The sequence below is a fragment of the Grammomys surdaster genome, unplaced genomic scaffold, assembly GCF_004785775.1.
Source record: "Grammomys surdaster isolate TR1022 unplaced genomic scaffold, NIH_TR_1.0 125846, whole genome shotgun sequence".
NCBI classification, from domain to species: Eukaryota; Metazoa; Chordata; class Mammalia; order Rodentia; family Muridae; genus Grammomys; species Grammomys surdaster.
The window spans coordinates 1,179,650-1,201,606 of NW_021620672.1; the positions used below are offsets into that span (position 1 = coordinate 1,179,650).

Sequence of the window (21,957 nt, forward strand, 5' to 3'; positions counted from 1 at the left end):
GAGAGAGAGAGAGAGAGAGAGAGAGAGAGAGAGAGAGAGAGAGAGAGCGCACAGGATGTTATGTCACTTACCCTCAGTGCTTATTGTCAAATGGGACTCTGGGGGAAATCCTTTTCTTTAAAAAAAAAATGCTTATCGTCTATATTTTATATATTTTTTTGGGCAGCAGCATGTTACTCGAACAATTTCAAAGAGAAAGGCTGTGCCTCTGGTAACAGATGCTTGTGGGTTTCAAGTAGAGGTGTTGGCAAACGGGAAGTACTGGCCAGGCCTTATAGAAGCTCAGAACTGCCTTTCTTTTGCCCCTGTTACAACATCCCTGTTGTATTTCCCCTGTACTAGTGTGGGGAAGTCATTTCTGCTTTCTCCAGATACACCTTTCTTAGTCTTCTTTATACACCACGGAGTGTGGACACAGAGGCCACGTGCATCATCAGAGGGATACAAATGCAGAAGTGAAGGAGTGGCTTGGTCCTCCACTTCCTTGGACAGAAGGTGCTGAGTGCTCTTTGCTTTCTCAGATGCCTGTGTGACACTGGCTGCAGACCTGTGGCAGTGGCTCCTGGGTCTGATGGCGCAGGGAACTTGGCTCCAGCTGTGAGGCACTGGCCATTACCATCGCCATCAGGAATTCTTCCTAGGATTTGCCACCGTTTCCAATACCTCTTCCAGGAAAAAGCACTCATTAGTGTTGGGTCGGTAGAAAGGATCTCTGTCAGTAAGGTAAGGTGCCTCCTGTCTGACCAGCACTGGAAGTCTCATTTTGATCTCTATGTGAAGCTGAGTCTCAGCCCTAAGATTTTCAGAGTTGACCAGACCCTTCTGGAGTCATCTTGTTGAGATGAACTGACATTTTAGTGTCATTTTGAAAGTTGTACTTACCAAAAGGATTGGACTACTCCAAGCTGAAAAGTTAAGGCACACTGGTGTCAGGGGAAGAATCCATGTTGGGGAAGAAATGAGGCAAAAGACAAAGGCTCATTTTATGTTTCCTGTTAACCTATCTATCCACCACCCCCAAGTGGAATCCCATCAAAGTGAAGATCTTGCCAGCCTTGTTGGATGTTGTAGCATCTAAAATAGCCAAAAGTGCCGGGCAGTGGTGGTGCACGCTTTTAATCCCAGCACTTGGGAGGCAAAGGCAGGCATGTCTCTGAGTTCAAAGCCAGCCTGGTCTACGGAGTGAGTTCCAGGACAGCCAGGGCTACACAGAGAAACCCTGTCTTGACAAACTGAACCAAACCAAACCAAAATAAAAAATAGTCAAAAGTATTCATATGCTTGATAAGCAGAAGGCTAGCGAGCTGGATAAATAAATCTGTATTTTTCTAGGGTCACATTCTATGGGATTTCTTTAAACATTTTTAAAAAGTAATTGTTATATTTATCTATCTGTGCTATGGTGTTTGTGAATCAGTTCTCTCCTTTTACTGAGTGGGCCTGGCTGTTGGGCATGGCGGCAAGCACCTCTACCTACTGAGCCACCCTACCATCCCTTTTCTGTTGTTTTATTTATTTGAGACAGAGGCTCATGTAGGTTGGCCTTGAACTTACTAGGTAGCTGAGGATGACCTTGAACCCCCAATCATCAGACTGCTGAGATTACAGACTTGTGCTACTCTGTTTTTATATGCTGCTGGGATTTGAACCCATGATTTTGCACTCAGTAGGCAAAACACTGTACCAACCAAGCGCAGTGCTGCCCCTCCAACAGGAATTCTCTTCCTTGACGTTTTCCATTTTCTCCCACCCCCTGAAAGACTGTATAATTGTGGAAATTGCACCATATATACTCTATTTATTTTGAGATAGAACCTCACTGTGTAGCCCATGCTGGCCTGGAACTCTCAATGAAAATCAATCTAGCCTAGAACTCACTTGCATCTGCCCAGTCTTTTCATCCCCTACCTCTGAGGGCTGGGATTATAGGTGTGGACTGTTATGCATGGCTTGAGCTTCCCTTTTAAATTGGTTATGGGTGCCTCTCTCAGCAAAGCTAAGTTTCTCCAGTGCTGAGAGATGACAAGCTTACCACCATGTCTGGCATTTTGATTTGGGTTCTGGGGATCAACCTCATATTTCACACTCGTGAGGTCTTACTGACTGAGCCATCTCCCCAGACCCCTGGAATGTGAGATGTATTCTAGACAGAAGTATGCAGAAAAGGATGACAGTCCATTAAAGCAGTGTGCCTCTAGAATAACACACCTGGTGAGGAGCTAGAAGATGGATCATAGATCAAACAAAATTCTGATCAGAAGAAAAGGAGAAGGAAGGTGGTGTTTGTGAGAAGAGGCAGGCGCCTGGGGAGACGTGAGGGAATGTGATTCTTCTGTTCTTTGAAATTAGCACATTTCCCTAAGGATGCCTGAGGCTTCATCTGGACCTCATGCTACCTCTGTGAGCAGTCCCCAGATGGTGAACAAGCACAGCTAACATTTGGTGCTAGCTCCCTCTCTCTCCTGTTCCCTGTAAGACAAGAGGAGGCAGAAGTTTCATGGTGGGGTGAATTTTATTTTTTTCTTTACAAACCAGGACTCACTTGTATGCCTAAGGCTGGCCTTGAACTCTCCTCTGTCCCCCTGCCTCAGCCTCTGAGTGCTGTGATTGTACCAGGAGTGATTTTCAAAATACCACAGAAGCTCTGTGTGGCAGTACTTGCTTGGATTCCCCAGCTCTCCAGAGTCAGTGGTAGGAGGATCAATGCAAGTTCAAAGCTAGCCCAGGCTGTATAGCAAACACTGTCTCAAAAACAAAACAAAACAAAACAAACTAGAACAAAGCAAGACAAGACCAAAGAAGAAAGTGTAGAACAGGAGAGATATACTTAAAGGAAAGGGACATGTTGACTACAGAAGAAGACTTTAGGAATCATTCTAGAAGGATCCATTCTCCTCATTGTCCTTCTTCAATAGATTTGAGCAAGGAGAATCACTTCTGTTCTAGCTCCTCTGCACATGGCTTCTCCCTCACTGGTGAGGAGTCAGATACTGGTCCTGATCTTGGTGGCAGACACTGTCCAATTGATCTTAAAGAAAGTCCCCTTAGAGTTCACAGTGCTTGCCCCTTCAGGAATCCCCATGTGTGGGCTCCAGGAAGTATACATTTATTTATTTACTGTCTGTAAGTGTGCATGGGTGAGCCATAGTACATATGTGGAGGTCAAAGACACCATGGAAGATTCAGTCCTCTCTTTCCATGTTGGTCCTGGGGATTGAACTCAGGTCTTCCTGGCTTTGATGGCAAACTCCCTTACTCACTGAGCCCTCTTGGCTGCCTGAGTTCTGGAAGGCTAGTTGACCATGGGAAGCCACTCTTTAGAAATAGATGGAAGCTGCATTAGCGCACTTGAACTTCTGTTCACAAGTGTAGACTGGGTGCTGCTAACACTCCAGCCCACACATCATGTCTCCTGCTGGATGGAGAGGTCTCAGGCTAGTGTCTCTGAGTCTGCTCTCCTTGGCTTGCAGACTCCTGCCTTCTTCCTATCTCTTCATATGACTATTTCTGTCAGTGGGGGCACCCCTGGACTCTCTTCATGCCCTAGTCATCTATTATTGAAAGAATCAAAGGCTCCAGTCTGCTTGGACGAGGCACTGGGAGACTCAACATATGAAATTTGGAGGAAATCAAGGTACAAAACCTGCTCAGACATTCAGCTTTAAAAAAAATTATGTTTATTTATCATATATTTCTCTCTCTCTCTCTCTCTCTCTCTCTCTCTCTCTCTCTCTCTCTCTGTGTGTGTGTGTGTGTGTGCGTGCTTGTGCTGTGATGTACACATGGAGGTCAAAGGGAAGCTTTCAGGAACCTGTTCTCTCCCTCTTCTGTGTGGGTCTGGGTTTGAACTCAGATTATGAGACTTGTCAGTAAGCACCTTTACGCATGAAACCATCTTGCTGGCCCTCAGTTTTTCTTTCTAGGCATATAATTAACTACAGTGACATGTTGAGAAAAACCAGAACAAAAAGAAAAAACCAAACAAACTAGAGAACCAAAACTAAAGAAATCACAGTAACCTAATGTGGTCTCAGAAACCAGAAGAGGCTGAGTTGAAAGCTACCCTCCCGGTCAGACAACAAGTCTCTTTACATCAGCGCCTCATAGCTCTCCTGACAGAGGGATTGGAGTTTTACTGGTTTCAGTCTCTGTAGTCTGTTGGGTAAACGAAGTGATAGGATGAGAGGAGCGGACTTCAGATCTGTTAAATGCCATCACCGCGGCCTGGGGCACCAGGTGTCCTAGGGTCACTCTTCTACCTGCAAATCCTAGAATCACTGCCAGGACCTGGCTGCCCTCAGCCTGCTTTTCTTTTCTTCCTTCTTCCTTCCTCCTCCTCTCTCTCTCTCTCTTTCTTTTTTTTTTTTTTAAATGTGAGCAAGGACAGTATTGGCATAGTAGGTTTGTCATGTGGATTAGGGATCTCAGTGCTTCTTAAAGCTGCCCACAGGAAACAGTTGGTGGGGTATCATTGGCTACAGTGTTTCAGCGGGGTATCATCTGCTACGGTGTTTTGTACATGTCATTGCCCCTTTTTAGCCGCTTCCCAGTCTAGTCTTTCATTTTTAAAGAAGAATAATTCATTTATTTTATGTATATGAGTACACCATAGCTGTCTTCAGAAGAGGGCATTGGATCCCATTACAGACGGTTGTTAGTCACCATGTGGTTGCTGGGAATTGAACTCAGAACCTCCAGAAGAGCAGCCAGTGCTCTTAACTGCTGAGCCATCTCTCCAGCCTCCGTTCCCATCTAGTCTTTATCCTGGGTTTCATCTGAAGCCCACTATCCCATGGGGACTAGCTGTCTGCTCAGAGGTCAGAGGGGTGAGAAATCCTCTCAGCTCGATGCCCTGGGCCTATGAGGAGAACAAGGCAGTGGCCGCCATCTGTGGAAGAAAGGACCTGTGTCATCAATTCCCGGCGTACCCTGCTGCTGAGTCCTGTTGCGTATGTCTCTTTATCCGTCCCTTAGTTGATGGGCACCTAGGTTGAGTGTGCTGGTTGCTCTGTACCAGGACAGGTGCTCTGAGTCACATCTCTAGGACACTCCTTAAAGGGAACCATGCTCCCTCTCCATCCAGTGCCTTAACTTAGCTGTATCTTGGCACAATAAACACAGGGGCACAGGGATCTCTGCAGTATGCTGACTTCCGGGCCTTTTGAAGCTATAGTTACTTTTTTTTTTTTTTTTGGAGACAGAATTTTATGTAACCCAGGTTGGCTTCCAACTTGCTGTATAGCTGAGGACAACCTTGAACGTAAGTTCTTCCTGCCTCCATCTCCTAGGTGCTGGGGTTACAATTACATATTGCATGGGTTTTATATAGCACAGGGATGGAGCCCAGGACTTTGTGCCTACCTGACAGACTCAAATCTACCAACTGAGCTACACGTTCAGTCTTTCAGTTCTTTATATCGTCTAGACAGACGGACATCTCTGGCCAGATGTTCGGTGGGACTTTTTTTTTTTTTGCAGAAGAGTGGCTGGTTCTGATTTTGTCAGGGAATTTGTAGCCGCAAGAATTCACTCAAGTCCTTTAGCTCCAGAGGCTTATTCAACACTGAAGCTTTGGGCTGGCAGGCAGCAGGTGTTCCTCGTTTTAAAATTTCAGAAAAAGGACAAAGCCCTAAGAACTGCCGCTAAGTAGGTTAATAGAAGAAGCTGATTATTTGGGCCTGGCAGCCAGAGCTCTTGATATGCAAATGTACCTTAGAGAAGGCATGCAAATCAAGGCGGGGAGAAATGGCTGATCTTCCCGGGATCTCATAATAAGAGCAATAAAGCCTTCCTTCCTTTCTTCTGCAGATTTCTAACTCCTATCGCATCAAGTGTGCTAAGTCACTTGTTCTGGTAGTGGTGTCCACACAGCCCGTCCCCACTTTGCTGGGCTGCCTGTCTGCCTCATCTGGTCTCCACTTCAGATGTGTACTGTTCTTGATTTTACTCATGTGTGTCTCCTTGCTTACAAAATGGCACATTATCTTCTGAAAGTTGTAGGTGTAACTCTATCTTGGTCCGGGCTGTTTTAGTTTGCATGGAATCTGAATTGTTTTTCCTGCCTTGCCCACACTCCTACCCTGCTTCCCTCTAGACATAGCCCTGGAGAGGCTGGATTCAAGCCTCCCTTCAAGCCCAGGAGCATTCTCTGACTGCAGCCAATCAGGGCAGCTTGCTTTGATTTCCCATGCTGCCCCTGGTTTTCTTACCGATTGAGTAAATAAATAAAGCGACACCCGTGTCTTTGGTGCCTCATTATTTGATTAAACTGGAATCTGCATCAGCCGTTGAACAATAAGTTTCTGTTGGCCCGGTGACTGTTTTACCATCTGTCCCCCGCACTGTTCAGGATTAGACATTGTCTGTGTCTGTGCTCAGTAAAGGCCGGTTGGGAACAATGACAAAACAGTTCACTGTGTTGATTCATGTGCTAAACGTATCAGACAAGTGAAGAAACCTGCCACCACTTGGTCTCACCAACAGTAGTTTCCCAGAAGCTATTTTGGATTAGGGGTGGGGAGAGGGGCAGCTGCTACCGCATCCATTTGGGCAGGACACGGAAGGACCGTTCTTTAGAGTTTCATTCTATGGAGTGTGCAGTGACTGGGCTGGAGTCTTAGAACACACTCGGCTAGAGCCCTGATCATGGCTGACTGCCTGGCTCACATGGAATGGAGCAGGTATGTGCCCCACATGGGATATCCCAGGCAGGTACAGGGAGGCCTGCTGAGTAGAATGGAGGAAACCTGGAGGACTGGCTGGGATTCTAGGCAAAACGAAGGGTGGCAAGTAGGATCAAATTCAGAAAATGTAGCTCTGCAGTGGGATATTCCCGGCTATGGTGAGCACATATGCATGTGCGGTGCTGGGATCAAACCTAGGACTTTGTACATGCTAGGTGAGCACTCTGTTAACCAAGCTCCATCCCTAGCCCCAGGCCTCTAGCACACAGGTTTCATGTCTCCCAGTAGGGCCATCCTGGGGACTAAGCCTAAAGCACAGGGGCCTCTGGGGGACCCTCAAGCCTTTAGCTTTCCTAAGCTTTGTTTTCTCATTTGGAAAAGTTGCATGATAAAACCACTTTATGAGACATGAAACACCCGCCGGGGAACTGAGAGGAATACTATGAGAATAGTTTGCTTCCTAGAAAGCACCCAGGAAATGTCACCCGTGACTGCAGCCCATCTCTGTTAGCCTCCTCATGTCTTTAGGGACCTACAAATGAGAAAAGACCCTGGCCTAATAAGTTGCTTACCTTCCCCCCTAGTCCTGATCTTAACCCTTGCCTTGAATCTGCATGATGCTGTCTGAAGTCATTCTCCCCTTCCAGAAGGCACTGTCTAGTCCTTGCGCCTAAACACAGATCCGAGCTGGAAAGCACACAAGGGGCTTCAGGCAGAGTCACCCACTTCACTCTTTCTCTCTTTCAGGAGCCAAGCCAGCCTTGAAGACCATGAACTCCTCTTCTGAGCATTGCAACATAACTGACTGGCTGAGGCTAGAGGCAACCGTCAAGGCCTCTGTATACGTGGTGGCTTTCTCAATAGCCACATCTATCACCATTGTCATTATTGCAATAGTGTCACAGAGTCTGCAGCTGAGGAAAGAGGTGCGGCTGGTCCTCCTCTGCCATCACCTGCTCTGTATCTCCTCCTACTGTGGCCTGGGGGTTGTCTTCCAAGGAATGCGGGCCTTGCTGGCCAACAGCCCCCTCCTGCTGTGCTGGCTGGTATTTGGGGCGCAGCTAAGTGTGGGAGAAGGGATCCTCCTTACTCTGACCTTGATGGTTCTCCATGCTTACCTTGCTGTTTGTTACCCACTGAGGTCTCCATCCTTTGTGGATTCTGCTAAGTACAGGGTTCTAGCTGGAACTTGGACCACTGTCATACTCAAGAATGTTGGCTTATTCCTCATAGAGGGTACTAACCCTACGCCAGCCTCTGTTTTCCAGTCTGCCCCGCTCTGCCCTGTGATTTTGAATGGTATGCCTGCCAGAGTCATTGGCATGTTTTCCCTTGCCTTTCTTTTATCTGTCATTCTTGTGAGTTACTGTATGATATACCGAGAAGGGAAGCGGGCTGGCCATTTTAACAGGTCAAATATCAAGGCCCGGAGAACTGTCCTCATTCATCTACTGCAGATAAGCTTACATGTGATACCCACCCTGATACTCGTAGGTTTGGGAAAGCGATGTGGGGTGTTTTTCTTTGCTCTAAATCTGGCACTTTTTGGTATCTTCGCTTTTGCGCAGTCTTTTAACCCTCTGGTCTATGGGCTCAGCAACAGAGACCTGCAGGGCAAACTGTACCCTTGGCTGTGCTGTTGGAAGAAGCTGCTGGCTTAAAAAGAAGGGCCTGGCTTAAACAAAAATTCAGCTCTTCAGAGTAACTCCAGGCTTAATGGGTGTGTTAACTAGGGCTGGGGACTTGACTTGTGTTAAACTCAAAACTGCTGCCTTGATTTGGTTTCAAAAGTGCTGCAGACTTCTCTGCTGTACCTCAGTAAGACCAACCAGTGCCTTTAACTCTAAACCCAGATGAACATTTCTGATGGCCTACCCTACTGCAGCCTAGCATAAAGGACAGAATACAGGAATCACGTGGTAATGAAGTCACTAGAAAGGCTAGAGGAAACGGAAGTCAGGGACCCCGCTGATTGGTGTCAAGGATAGACCCAGCAGCCATGAACTGTGGAGGTCACATGGGCCAAGTCGCTGTAGGCACTGGATGCTCACATCTTGACAACTTTGTTTGTCAGGAGAAACAGCAACAAGATGTCTTATATCTCCTTCCGTCTTCAGTATGTCACATACTTGCCCATAATTGGTGGAACCTAACTGGCCAATGAGACCCTAAAAGCAAAGGAGTCTGGGAAATGTAGTTCTTAGTGTTACTGATTTGGCAGTGTTGGAAGTTACCTCACTAGGTAGTGAGAATTGAAGGACCCAACCCATGGGCCCCTCTTACTACACATAGTTTTATTTACAGATTATAATGACATCAGAGATGGCAGGCACTGTTGGGCATTACATTCCCCACACTATGCAAGCCATTTACACTACATCAAACCCTCATAACAATTTTGTAATTGTTCTTGATTTACAAAAGAGACAAACTGGGGTTGAGAAAAAAATTACATGAGCCTAGGAGGCTCTAAATCTTGCCATTCTCATAGCGTTTTTGCATAGAGTAATGTATCTTAAAAAATTAAAAAGAATGTATAGTTTTAGATTTTTTTCAAATCCTACTATTAATATGGGTTCTTAAATGCTTTAACCTCCCTTCTAGCCCACTACCCACCAGAGGTAGTGGAAAAGAAAAGTTATTAGGATACAGGGGCAGTGGACCCGTTTAGAAATTGTTCTTTGGAGCAAATCCCATTTGTATTGTCAGGAAATCAGCAGTTCAATTCACAGGAATCATCAGTGGCAGCTTGATCCATTTGCAAACACTTTACGAACTACCAGATGGTAGTGTCGGGATAGCAAACATGAATCAGCAGCAGCGGCATGACCTAGCAGAGACAGCCAGGCCTCAGATGAGTCAGCAGGAGGAACCAGGACCACCAGGGACACCAGGAGAAGTTTTCTTTGCCATGTCTCTCTCAATGAAACAAAGATCAGCAAAGATTAAGAAGCCTTGCAGAGCTAGCTCTACAAGCAAGCCTCTCTTACAGTCTTGAGTCCCATTTATACTCCTCCAACATCACATGTCCTCCACGAGTCTTGCCTCAGCATGTGAATCTCTCTTAGCAGAACTCCACGTGAGTCTGTATCAGCTGATATCACTCTGCCAATCGGCTGGAGTCCACGAAAGCAGCAAGAAGCCTCTAGCACACCACCAGAAGGTTTTTTTAGTGTATTTCTCTCTATGGAGTCAGGACAAACAATGACCAATAAACAAGGGTGAGGTGTACCAATAGCATCCAGCGTCATCCATTGTCCATTGGGTCCTTCTTAACATCATGAGTCCTTTCACATGTTTGCTTTAGCAAAACATCCTTTGACCTGTGTACCCTTCATGTGTTTGCTCCAGCAAAACACCATGTGACACAACTGACTTTCCAAAGAAACCAGAATCAAGAACTATCTCTGTGTGTGTGCATGTGTGTGTGTGTGTGTGTGTGTGTGTGTGTGTGTGTGTGTGTGTAGGCCAGAGGACAACCTTTAAGACTTGGTTCTATCTTCCTCGTATGTAGGTTTCTTTGTGTGGTAGTCAGGCTTTCAAGGTGAATCCTTGACCTGCTGAGCTATCTTGCCAACCCAACTTTTTCATTTTTAAGAGCCAAACCAATTACTTGAGAAAGCCAGACCTGAGCACTCCTTTACTTTGGGTGTGGATACCGGGCTTTAGAGGAGATCCTCTTTCTTACCCATCACTCAGACCACATTCTGCAGGCCTCAGGCCATCCTTATTACCAGATTCTAGAAATTCTGTGTCCTGCCTACACTCTTCAATGGTTTCAAGCTCTCCTCTTCCCTCCTCCATATTCTCCTATCAGTTTGAGAGATGGAGTCCTTATACCTGCTATGTCCCCAGTCCTCCGTTGCTTGTCTCTTCTCTAGGTGTTTGCCTCTTCCTGCAACCCCAAGCTTAAGGAACAAAGCTTTACCATTTCTTCAAGGGAAGGCTCTAGATCTTACTTCCTTTGCCTAAGGCAGTAGTACTTAGCAATACTCAGCAGTATTTAATGCAGTGTCTGGTAGACTTTAGGTACTTATGATGAAAGAGAACTACCAACTGGAAAGAGGTGCCTTTCTACAAACTCTTGCACCACAAAGCTAGGATCTTTGCATTGACATATTAAAACACCTTGAGAATTAGGGCTGGAGAAATGGCTCAGCAGTTTAAGAGTACATATACCTTTTTCATAGGAGCCGTGGGTTTGTAAGGACCCAGAAAGAGGACCCCATCTCAAGTCCCGATCAGCGTGCACCCAAGGAGACACGAGAGACTGGCTTGATGCAATTGGCAAAAGGCAGTTTACTAACAAGGGCCCTTGGATCGAAACTCATCCCATGCAGGGGAGAATTTCAGTGAAGACCCCAGGAAGTTCAGAACTTTTATTGGGGGAGGCACAAGGGGGAAGGGAAAAGCGGGAAATTCTGGCGCGGTTACATATGATTGGATATTTCAAACATCAGCACTTTGCGTAAACAATCATTTTGACAGGTTGGATGGCCCACTATTTTTGACCATGAAGCCTCAGACCTTCTGGGATAAACACCAGGTGGCCCATTACTCACTTGGGCATGTTTAGACTGGTCAAGATATGTCTTTGGTTGTTTCTACATTTCTGGTCACTTCGTCCCTAGAGGGGCTTGATATTTTTATTATGGCTATTCTCAGAAAGCTCAGCAAGCTGTCCTGCGGTCTTTGCCAAGTTGTTTGTGGTCTCTGCTGAGCTGTTTTAATTTTTACCCTTACAGGTTCAGCTCCTAACACTCATATTAGGCAGCTCTAGAGGAGCTGACACCATCTTCTGTTCCTGTCACAGACTCCCTAATGACCAAGCATTCAAATATATGAGCCTGTGAGGACCATTACCATTCAAACATCCACAATATGTAACAACAATAATCAAAGAAATGGGGGAAACATGGGATGGATTTGAAGGAGGGTTAACTGTGAAGGGTTGGAGGAAGGGAGGGGAGAACTGATATCATTCCATTTAAATAAAAACAATAATAGTAATGATAATTATAATAATAAAAACAACAATAGTGATAATAATTATAATAATAAAACAATAATAGTAATAATAATCATAATAATAATCATAATAATAATAGGAAGAAAGACTGTGCGAGTCAGAGGAACAGGGAGTTGCCTGTGAGATTGTATCTCCTGGGAATGTCAGAAACTACACCCGTAAAGTCTCATCTCACCAACACGACTGTCTACACGTCAGCTGAATCAGGAGATCTGACTGACATGCGAACATGCACAGGCAAAGCCGGGAGGCTTCAACCCCACACAAAGAACTACAGGCAACTAAGGAATCCTGAGAGAAATAGTCTTCCCTAGGAAGAGCACACCAAATGGTTATCCAAATTCAGTCAACCTGAAAACAAGTGACACTATATGTGAATTTGAAAATGAGCAAAGAGGGGTCTATGGGCTGGCTTGGAAGGAGAAAAGGGAAGGGGGAAATGATGTAATTATATTAGAATATCAAAATAATTGAAAATAATAAAAATAATATTTTTAAAACGCACTCCCCTCCCCGAATCTGTCCAGGAAGTCAAGTAAAAAGGGTGATCACACTTAACTCCTAGATCTGATAACTTTCGCTTGTAACATCAGTGAGTAGTTTTATACCTTCAAATCTAAACTTAATATTTTTCAAATTTGGACTGTATGGCATAAAATTTAAGAAACTTGACAATAATGTTACTGAAAATACATCTCCTCCTCGTTTGCCCACCTCCTAGGATCTCTTCTCTAAATCAATAACACGTGAGTTTTGTGTGGCTTCCTTCTCTAAGTCAATAACACATGATTTGTGTGTGGCTTCCCTACAAGATGATCTACAGAGAGCAAACTATTGGCAATTTCTCATCTGTAAGAGAATTTTGTTTTCATTTCGTTTTATTTTACTTTGGTTTCTTTATGAGACAAGGTGTCACTATGAACCCTTGGCTGGTAGGAAATTTGCTATGTGGACCTCAATGGCCTTGAATTTCTAGATAACCAACTGCTTCTATCCCCTGAATGCTAGAATTAAAGGTATGACTAGCCTCAGTTTTAAGATAGTTTTAGTCTGGATAACATGAATTTGGGCCAGAAAGACCTTTACCTTGGTAGTTATAATGGCGGCTTATGTCATGAATGACAGGTTGTGAGGTGAGCCAAGATCAATTTTATGGTGTAAGTTCTGAGTCAGGCATGGTGATACACATCCAGCGCTCAAGAGGCATGCTGATTTCTGAGTTCGGAGAGGGAGGGAGAGAGAGAGAGATATGAAATCCTTCCACATTTAAGCTTGGGTAAGATGCAGAAGGAAAGAGAAGGGAGGAAGTGGGAAGTGGTGGTTAAAGTCACTTGCAATTAACCCAGTTCCCCATAAAACCCACCTTTCCCACATGATATGGTGTTAATGGGACAGAAAAGGTAGGAAGTTGGGCAAATATTCAGAGAAGGTGTACTTTGCAAATAGACCTAAGAAATTAAGTCATTCAAGGAAGAAAACATGACTTATCTAAAAGTTTCAAACCTCGTATGCATGCAGCTTTGCTGACCTCTGGTTAGCTTGGGAGCAGACACTGGCTGAAGTCAGACCAAACTTGGAAGCTCTCTAAAAGTGAGGAGGAAAAGTTGACATTTTTATCTTTGTAAGAGAATACTGAGTGAATTCAGGCCATTTAGAAGTTTCAGAAATTCAAACCACACTTAGAAACTTGTATTATTCTTTTCCTCTGAGAAGGTCAAAAACTATGGCTGGGAATGTGTGTCTGGCAGTCAAGCAATGACATGTATTTACACTGGTGGAGAGAAAATGCCAAATCTTCCATTGATGAGGCTGGAGGAGAAGCAGCCAGAATACTCTTTATTTAAAAGAATTATTTTTATTATTTTGTATGTGGGTTTTGCCTGCATGCATGTATATGCATTGTGTGTGTGCAGTAACCAGGAGACCAGAAAAGGGCATTTGACCCCCTAGGACTGGAGTTACAGATGGTTGTAAGTTGTACTGTAGATGCTGGAAATTGAACCCAGGCCCTCTGAAAGAATAGCCAGTGCTCTTAACCACTGAGGTATCTTTCCTGTACCACCAGAGTATTCTTATGGGATGAGAGGACCATGTGATGGGTCTGGTCTTGAGGACATTGGAAAAGACTGCGATAGGCTTTCTGCCTCAAAGTGAGGGGCTCTCAGATAAAAGGTTGGAGGATACTATAGAGGGCACTGCTGAAGGAGAGGGTGGAGATGAAGTAAGAACCACCCGCCAGAGTCAACTCTGATAGGTGAACTCTGATAGACTTCTATTAGAAAGAACAAATAATCATCAATTTCTGACCCAACACTCAAATGTGTAGCTTAGATTTTTTTCAAAACCTTACTTTTAATATGGGTTCTTAAATGTTTTAACCCCACCTTCTAGCCCACCACCCACCAGAGATAGTGGAAAAGAAAGATTATGAGGATATGGGGGAAGTGGACCTGTTTAGAAATTGTTCTTTGGAGCAAATCCCATTTGTGTTGTCAGGAAATCAGCAGTTCAGTTCACAGAAATCAGCAGAGGCAGCTCAATCCACTTGAAAACACTTTACAAATATACTAGCAGTCCAGTTCAGTGGTGTCGGGATAGCAAACATGAATCAACAGCGGTGACGTGACCAAGCAGAGACAGCCAAGGCCTCTGCTGAATCAGCAAGAGTCAGCAGGAGCAACCTGGACCAGCAGGGATGCCAGAGAAGTTCTTTGCCATGCCTCTCTCAATGAAGAGAAGATCAGCGAAGACATGAGGTCAACGAAACATTACCTCTGGTCACTGTCCACTGAGTCCTATTTATACCCCTCCAAACATCACATGTCCTCGCACGGGTCTTGCCTCACCACGAGAGTCTGTCTTAGCAAAACTCCACGTGAGTCTGTAACAGCTGACATCACTCTGCCAATCACGCTGAGTCCAAGGAACCGGCATGAAGCTGCCAGAACACCATCGTACGTTTTTTGGGTACATTTCTGTCTATGGAGTCATGACAAACAAAGCTCAGTAATGCAATGTCAGGTGATCCAGTACGTGGGTGTCGTTAGTGAAGAATCCTTCATCACACATCCTTTCACCCGTGTCTGCTTCAGGAAAACATCCTTTGACATAAGTGACTTTCCTAAGAAACCGTAAGTTTCCACTTCACCAACACTGGCCAGTCTACGGACAGTCTCCTCTCACCTTCCAACGCTAGAGGACTCAGGCAATCTGGAGGCACAAGAACCAATTAGTATGTGATAAAAAAGCAAAAGCAGGAACTACCTGGAAGAAGAAAGGAAATCACTCTGAGGGTAGGGTATTGTCTTAGGGTTTCTATTGCTTATTCAGCAGAGGCCTTGGCTGTCCCTGCTTGGTCATGTCACTGCTGCTGATTCATGACCAAATCAGGGAGGGAAAGGTTTGTTTGGCTTACATTCATCAGTCCATCACTGAGAGAAGTCAGAGCAGGAACTCAAATAAGGCAGGAACCTGAAGACAGGAGCAGATACAGAGGTCATGGAAGGGTGCTGCTTACTGGCTTGTTCCTCATGGCTTTGCTCAGTCTGTTTTCTGGTAGAATCCAGAACCACCAGACCAGGGATGGCACCACCCACAATGGGCTGAGTCTTTCAGTATCAATGACTAATGAAAACATCCTACAGACATATTAGCAGACTGATCTTATGGAGGCATTTTCTCAAATGAGGCTTTCTCCTCTCTGAAGATTCTAGTTTATGTCAGGTTGACATAAAAATAGCCAGTATATGGGGACTTTCTTGGACCCTCCAGTGGGATAATTAATGACAAGGAGGCTTCTATTATAATTTAAAGCTCAGGTCTTTTACTTGGGTAGTCTCTTATCTACTCTAAACTTAACGTGACTAACTAGCCAATAACCCACCACATGGCTAGCTCTATACTTTTCTCTGCTCCCTCCACGTCCTTCTTGAATCTCCCACTTCTGCTTTCTCCACCCCGAATCATTCTCTCTGCCTGCAAGTTCTACCCTCCATTTTCTTCTCCAACGGTTGGCTGTCAGATCTTTATCAGAACCAACCAGCCTCAAGACAGTCTCTGATACAATTCTAGATTGCCTCTAGGCATAGCGAGCTGTCTGAACATCAAGTACCTGAGCAGATATGGAAGGATAAGTATTTATAAATATAAAGGCTGGTAACGGGCCATAGAAATGACAATACCAATATCCTGCCAGCATTTAGTCCTCTGGCCATACAGAATTAACGATTGTAAATACAGAGACACACCTTCACACAATGTGAAGAAAACATTATCCCAATGAGGCAGGATAGATATCAAGATGCTATAATGAAACCAACCTAATATGACGAGAAAGAAACCTGCTAGCAAGCTTAATACCACCTGTAATCTTAATAATGTAATTATTCTAATATAGCTGACATACCCATGTAACATACTCATGGCCTGAGAACACAGATAGACTTACCTTGCATGCTCAGGGCCCTAGATTTGACTCTAAACACTATAAAAACAAAACCAACCAACCAAACAAACCCCTAATTGTTCAGGACATTTTTTTTTGTAGTAAGAAATCCAAAGGAAGTCATAAATCATAAGTTTCTGACTATTAGAAAGAGGATATATTCTGGGGAGTGTGGGATATTGTCCTGTCTCTCATGTTTACTAAACTGAGATTCTTCTTCTTCTTTTTGAAAATCTATTCACTTTACAAATTAATATTGGCCTTTCCTGTCCTCCCAGGACCCCATCACACTAGTCCTCCCCCCATTTCATTCTACCTTCTACTTCTCTTTTTAGAAGACAAAGCCTTTCTCTGGGTGTACCCCCACCCCCACATACATATCAAGTCTCTGGGGGACTAGGTTGATCCTCTCCCACTAAGGTCAGACAAGGCATCCATTTAGGGGCATGAAATCCACAGGCAGGTAAGCAACAGGCTCAGGTAACAGTGTTTGCTCCAGTTTTGGGGGACCTGTATGAAGATCAAGCTGTTCATCTACTACGTATGTTCAGGGGACAAGGTCCAGCCTGTGCTTGCTCTTTGGTTGGTGGTTCAGTCTCTGGAAGTACCTGTGGGTACAGGTTAGTTGACTCTGTTGGTCTTCCTGTGAGGTTCCTGTACTTTTTGGGTCTCTCAATCTTTCTCTCTTCTGTAAGTCTCCCCGAGATCCATCTAACATTTGGGTGTGGGTCGCTACATCTCCTTCCATTGGCTGCTGGGTGGAGCCTCTCAGAGGACAGTTAAACTAGCTTCCTGTCTGCAAGCATAACAGAGAACCATTAATATCATCATGGATTGGTTCTTGCCCATGGGATGGGTCTTATGTTGGGACAGTTATTGGTTGGGCATTCCTGCAGTCTCGGCTCCATCTTTGTCCCTGCACATCTTGTAGGCAAGACACATTTTGTTGGGTCGAAGGTTTTGCGGATGGGTTGCTATTCTTATCCTTCTGGTGGGGGTCCTGCCTGGCTATAGGAAGTGACCACTTCAAGATCCATATCCCTCACTGTTAGAAGTCTCAGCTAGAGTTGCCCCCATTAGACCCTCTGGGGCTGCCCCCTATTCCAGGTCTCTGGCATGTCCTAAAGATTGCTCAGGCCCACTGCAGATCTCCTTCTCTCTCCCCTGCTCTCTCTATATGTGATCTCCACCTACCACCCCTCTCCCCTTCCTATTTCCTTTTCAAACCAGTTCCCTCCTTTCATTGATGTACAATATCTATTTTGTTTCCCCTTCTGAGAAACATTCAACCATCTTACCTTGGGCCCTTGTTATTTGACTTCTTTGGGACTGTTGGTTATAGATAGTATGGTTATCCTGTACTCTATGACTAAAATCCACTTATAAGTGAGTACATATCATATCATGCATTGCTAGGAGCCTCCTGGCCTGGAGAGGGTAGTGGTGGAGGCATAGAGTAGGACTCTGGTGATAGCTTTAAAGTCTAAGGGTCTCAGGCCGTTCTAGTTCTCTAACTATACTGAAATGCTGATGATAACTTCTTTTTTTTTTTTTAAACTTATTTATTTATCTATTTTATGTATTTGAGTACACTGTAGTTGTCTTCAGACACACCAGAAGAGGGCATCAGATCACATTGCAGATGGTTGTGAGCTGCCATGTGGTTGCTGGGAATTGAACTCAGAACCTTTGGAAGAACAGTCAGTGCTCTTAACCACTGAGCCATCTCTCCAGCCCCTGATGATAACTTCTAAAAAGTCCTAAAAACTTTTTTGCTCTTTCTGAGGATAAAAGACTGCTGGCTTATGTGATTAACACCTGTAGCCTAACAGCAGAGGATTAAGTAATGTGCCATTTGTTCTATCTCAGCAGGAACTGTGCAGCTCTAACTTTCAACCTGCTAGTCAAAAGTGGCAGGAAGAAAACGGGACACTTAGAAAAATGATTACAACGTTTATTACTAAGTTGTAAAAAGTTTCCTATGAAAGCTATCTAAGGGAAAAAGTGGAAAGATTCTAAGTGGGGAAAGGGAAAATTTCTTCTACGTGGGGGGAAAAGGAAAAATTTCTCTATCTCTTCTCTTTTTCCTCAGTACTTATTCATTTTTCAGAATACATGATCACATGTTACAAAGTTCATCACAACGTCACACACAAAATCAAATCATAAATTGAAATAGAAGTTTACAACAGAGAATGTTTACATGCATATCCATTAGGAGTAATTATCTGGCTAAACATCCATCACCTGTCTCGGTTCCACAGGTTCACTGATGGTTTAAAACCATAGCTAAGTTATTAGTGAAGTTTTGTATAGATAAACCCAGTCAATATTTTATCTTCTGTCCTAGCACTTATAATAAATCATTAGTTCCCTTTTTATGACCTTTGGTTAATGGTTTTACAACCTCTTAGAATGTGCTCTGAGTAGGAGAAAGTCTGGTTACTATCTAAGAGCAATTAACTGGTGACACTTGGGAGACTGGCAGAGTTCTCATTGCAGTTTTGACTATCAGAAAAGGACCTAATAGCAGTCCCACTATAAAAGAGCTTAATAATCACAGATATAATTTTAGGAATTCCTATGGGATCATCATTAAGACTTAAGAAGTCATCTATTTGTCTATAGAGCATCACTACTAGACAGTACATCTTCATGGATCTACAGAGATCTGCTCCAAAGGGGTGGGCTATTACTTAGTGATTGTTATATATGTCTAATAATAACAAGAAAAGCACATTAATAACAGGAATTTTTGCTGAAATGAATACCTTACAACCTTGCTTAATAAGAATGAATCACAGGTTATATAATAATCTGAAGCAAGCTGTCTCAGGACGATCACCTGATAGTTATTAGCTTGTCCCATTATGGCTCCTGACAATGCATGTCCTTTTGGGTCTGGGTTACCTTACTTAAGATGATATTTTATAGTTCCATCCATTTGCCTGGTGACACTTTGCCTGTGAAATTCATGACATCCTTGTTTTTAATGGCTCAGTAGTATTCCATTGTGTAAATGAACCATATTTTCTATATCCATTCTTCAGTTGAGGGACATCTGGGTTGTTTCCTGTTTCTGTTTATTATGAATAAAACTTCTATGAACATAGTTGAGCAAATGTCCTTGTGGGATGGTGGTGAATCTTTTGGGTACATGCTCAGGTGTAGTATAGCTGAGTCTTGAGGTAGAACTATTTCCAATTTTCTGAGCAACTGCCAAGTTGACAAGTGGTTGTACAAGTTTGTACTCCCCACAGCAGTATAGGAATATTTCCCTTACTCCACAACCTTGCCAGCATGTGTTGTTCTTTGAGTTTTTGATCTTAGCCATTCTGATGAGTGTAAGGTGGGATCTCAGAGTTGCTTTGATTTGTATTTCCCTGATGACTAAGGATGTTGACTATATCTTTAGGTGCTTTTCAGCCATTCAAGATTCCTTTGTTGAAAATTCTCAAGTGCATGCTGACAGGAGCCTGATATAGCTGTCTCCTTAGAGGACTGCCAGAGCCTGACATATACAGAGGTAGATGCTCACAGCTAACCATTGAACTGATCATGGAGTTCCCAATGGAGGAGTTAGAGAGAAGACTGAAGGAGCTGAAAGAGTTTGCGGCCCCATGGAGAGAGCAACAATACCAACCAACCAGAGCTCCCAGGGTCTAAACCACCAGCCTGGGAGCACTTAGGGAGGGACTCATGGCTCCAGCTGTATATGTAGGGGTAGATGGCCTTGTTGGGCATAGGTGGGAGAGGAGATCCTTGGTCCCATGAATGTTGGATGCCCCAGTGTGGGGGAATTCGAGGGTGAGGAGGTAGGAGTGGGTGGGAGGGTGGGGCACAAGCTCATAGAAGCAGGAGGAAGGGGGATGGGATAGGGGGTTCCTGGGTCAGGGGAGGGAAGGAAAATTCTTTGTTTAGCTCTGTACCCCATTTCTTTATTGGATTATTTGGATTGTTGGTATCTAACTTCTTGAGTTCTGCTAAGGATCAGCCTCAGCTTGGAGAAGGTTCTGAGGAAAGAGTGTTCAGTAGCAACCAAAAGAATGACTAAAAGTCAAATCATGGGTACAAGCTGATAGCCTTGTAGTCTGCTCAAGATGGCTCCCTAGATAGCTCTCTGTAGATAGCTCTTGGCTCTGTAGTCTGCTCAAGATAGCTTTTTGTTTAAGACAGTTCTGTTTAAGACAGTTCTCTGCTTGAGACAGTTCTCTCTGACCAGGACTGCTCTCTCTCTTGCAGGAAAAAATTCTAGAATAGCTGTATTCACTCTCCAAGCAGTTCTCTCTGGGTAGCTGCTAGAAAAAAAAAAATTCTAAAAGAGCTTTGTTTGCTCTCCAGTCAGCCCATCCAGATTGCTTAGCTCCTGCAGACCATAGCCCAGTCTTTTATTTACATATCAATTCAGTCATTTATTTGAGGTTCTCTTTTGATTATCCCACAAATCAGAATTTTATGACTTTAGCCACTTAATTCTTAGAAAAGAACAGTGAGTACATTAAAAAAATAACATGGCAAATGAATTCAGAGATCTGCTTGCTTTTATAAGCACAGATAATAAGCTAGCTAGGTGGGATCCCCACCACTCCTGGGGCTCCACTAGCTCTGTCCCTGGCTGACTTGAAAGCAGGAATCTGCCTGCCTTTGTAAGCACAAACAATAAACTTAGCTGGGTGGGATCTTGCCCTTCAGTCACCATTCCCTAAATCTCTTTATTTCCTTCCTTAATATCTTTCTGACAAGATGGCTCAGAATGCAGCTCTGTTTTTTAGGTCCTTTAAGCCCTTCATATAATTCATATTGCGTCTTTATATTTGCATAGTTGAGAAATTATATATTTTTGGACTTATGTTGTCAGAGTCCTTTCCCACAGCCTTAAGGGCTGTCCTCAAGGTCTACCATCTTGCTGAGACATTTGGCACACCCTCACCTCCCAGATGCATACTGTCTCAGATTATCATGGAGTCATTAATCTTGGAAGAGAGGACATTCCCTCATAAGATAAAGATGGCAGGGAGAATATTTCTCAAAGCGGAAACATGAAGTAAAAAATATATTTTTTGATACACACAAGCCTCACACCCAGCAATCATCAACACTCATGGAGTGTTGCCTCTCTTATCACCCTGCAGAAAACTCAAGTCCAAATGGATCAAAGACATCAATGTAAAAGCAGATACTTTAAATCTAATAGAATGGAAAGTGGAGAATAACCTTGAAATCTGCTGCCTCTATTCTAGGGTCAGGAACCATGTCACACTGTCCCTTCCATGACCATGCAGGAGTTCTTTATATATTTTGGATATTAGCCCTCTGTCAGACATAGGGTTAATGAAGATCTTTCCCAATCTGTAGGCTGTCAGTTTATCCTAACGATAATGTGCTTTGACACCATCCTTACAGAAATTGAATTTGTCAATTCCTTTTGGTAAGATAGCCATTTTTACTATGTTAATCTTACTAATCCATGAGCAAGGGAGATCTTTCCATCTTATGATATCTTCCTCAATTTCTTTCTTCAGAGATTTAAAGTTTTTGTCATATGGTGTCCTTACAGTAGCCTTTCAGTTTTATGAGGTCCCATTTATTAATTCTTGACCTCAGTGCCTGAGCCATTGGGCCATTGGTGTTCTCTTCAGGATGTTGCCTCCTGTATCAATGAAGTTTTTGTCATATAGGTCTTTTACTTCCTTGGGTAGAGTTACACCAATATAATATATATATAATATATACATATGTATATCTTCTTTCTTTCTTTCTTTCTTTCTTTCTTTCTTTCTTTCTTTCTTTCTTTCTTTCTT

General features: G+C 43.8%; 1 protein-coding gene across 1 annotated transcript; it reads left to right on the forward strand.

Moving 5' to 3' along the window:
* Nucleotides 1-521: 521 nt before the first annotated feature.
* Nucleotides 522-8,358, forward strand: LOC114640581. The gene is made up of 2 exons (XM_028789518.1): nt 522-723; nt 7,431-8,358. The coding sequence occupies exon 2, from the start codon at nt 7,454-7,456 to the stop codon at nt 8,342-8,344; it is 891 nt and encodes a 296-aa protein (XP_028645351.1). The 5' UTR covers nt 522-723; nt 7,431-7,453; the 3' UTR covers nt 8,345-8,358.
* Nucleotides 8,359-21,957: the final 13,599 nt, after the last annotated feature.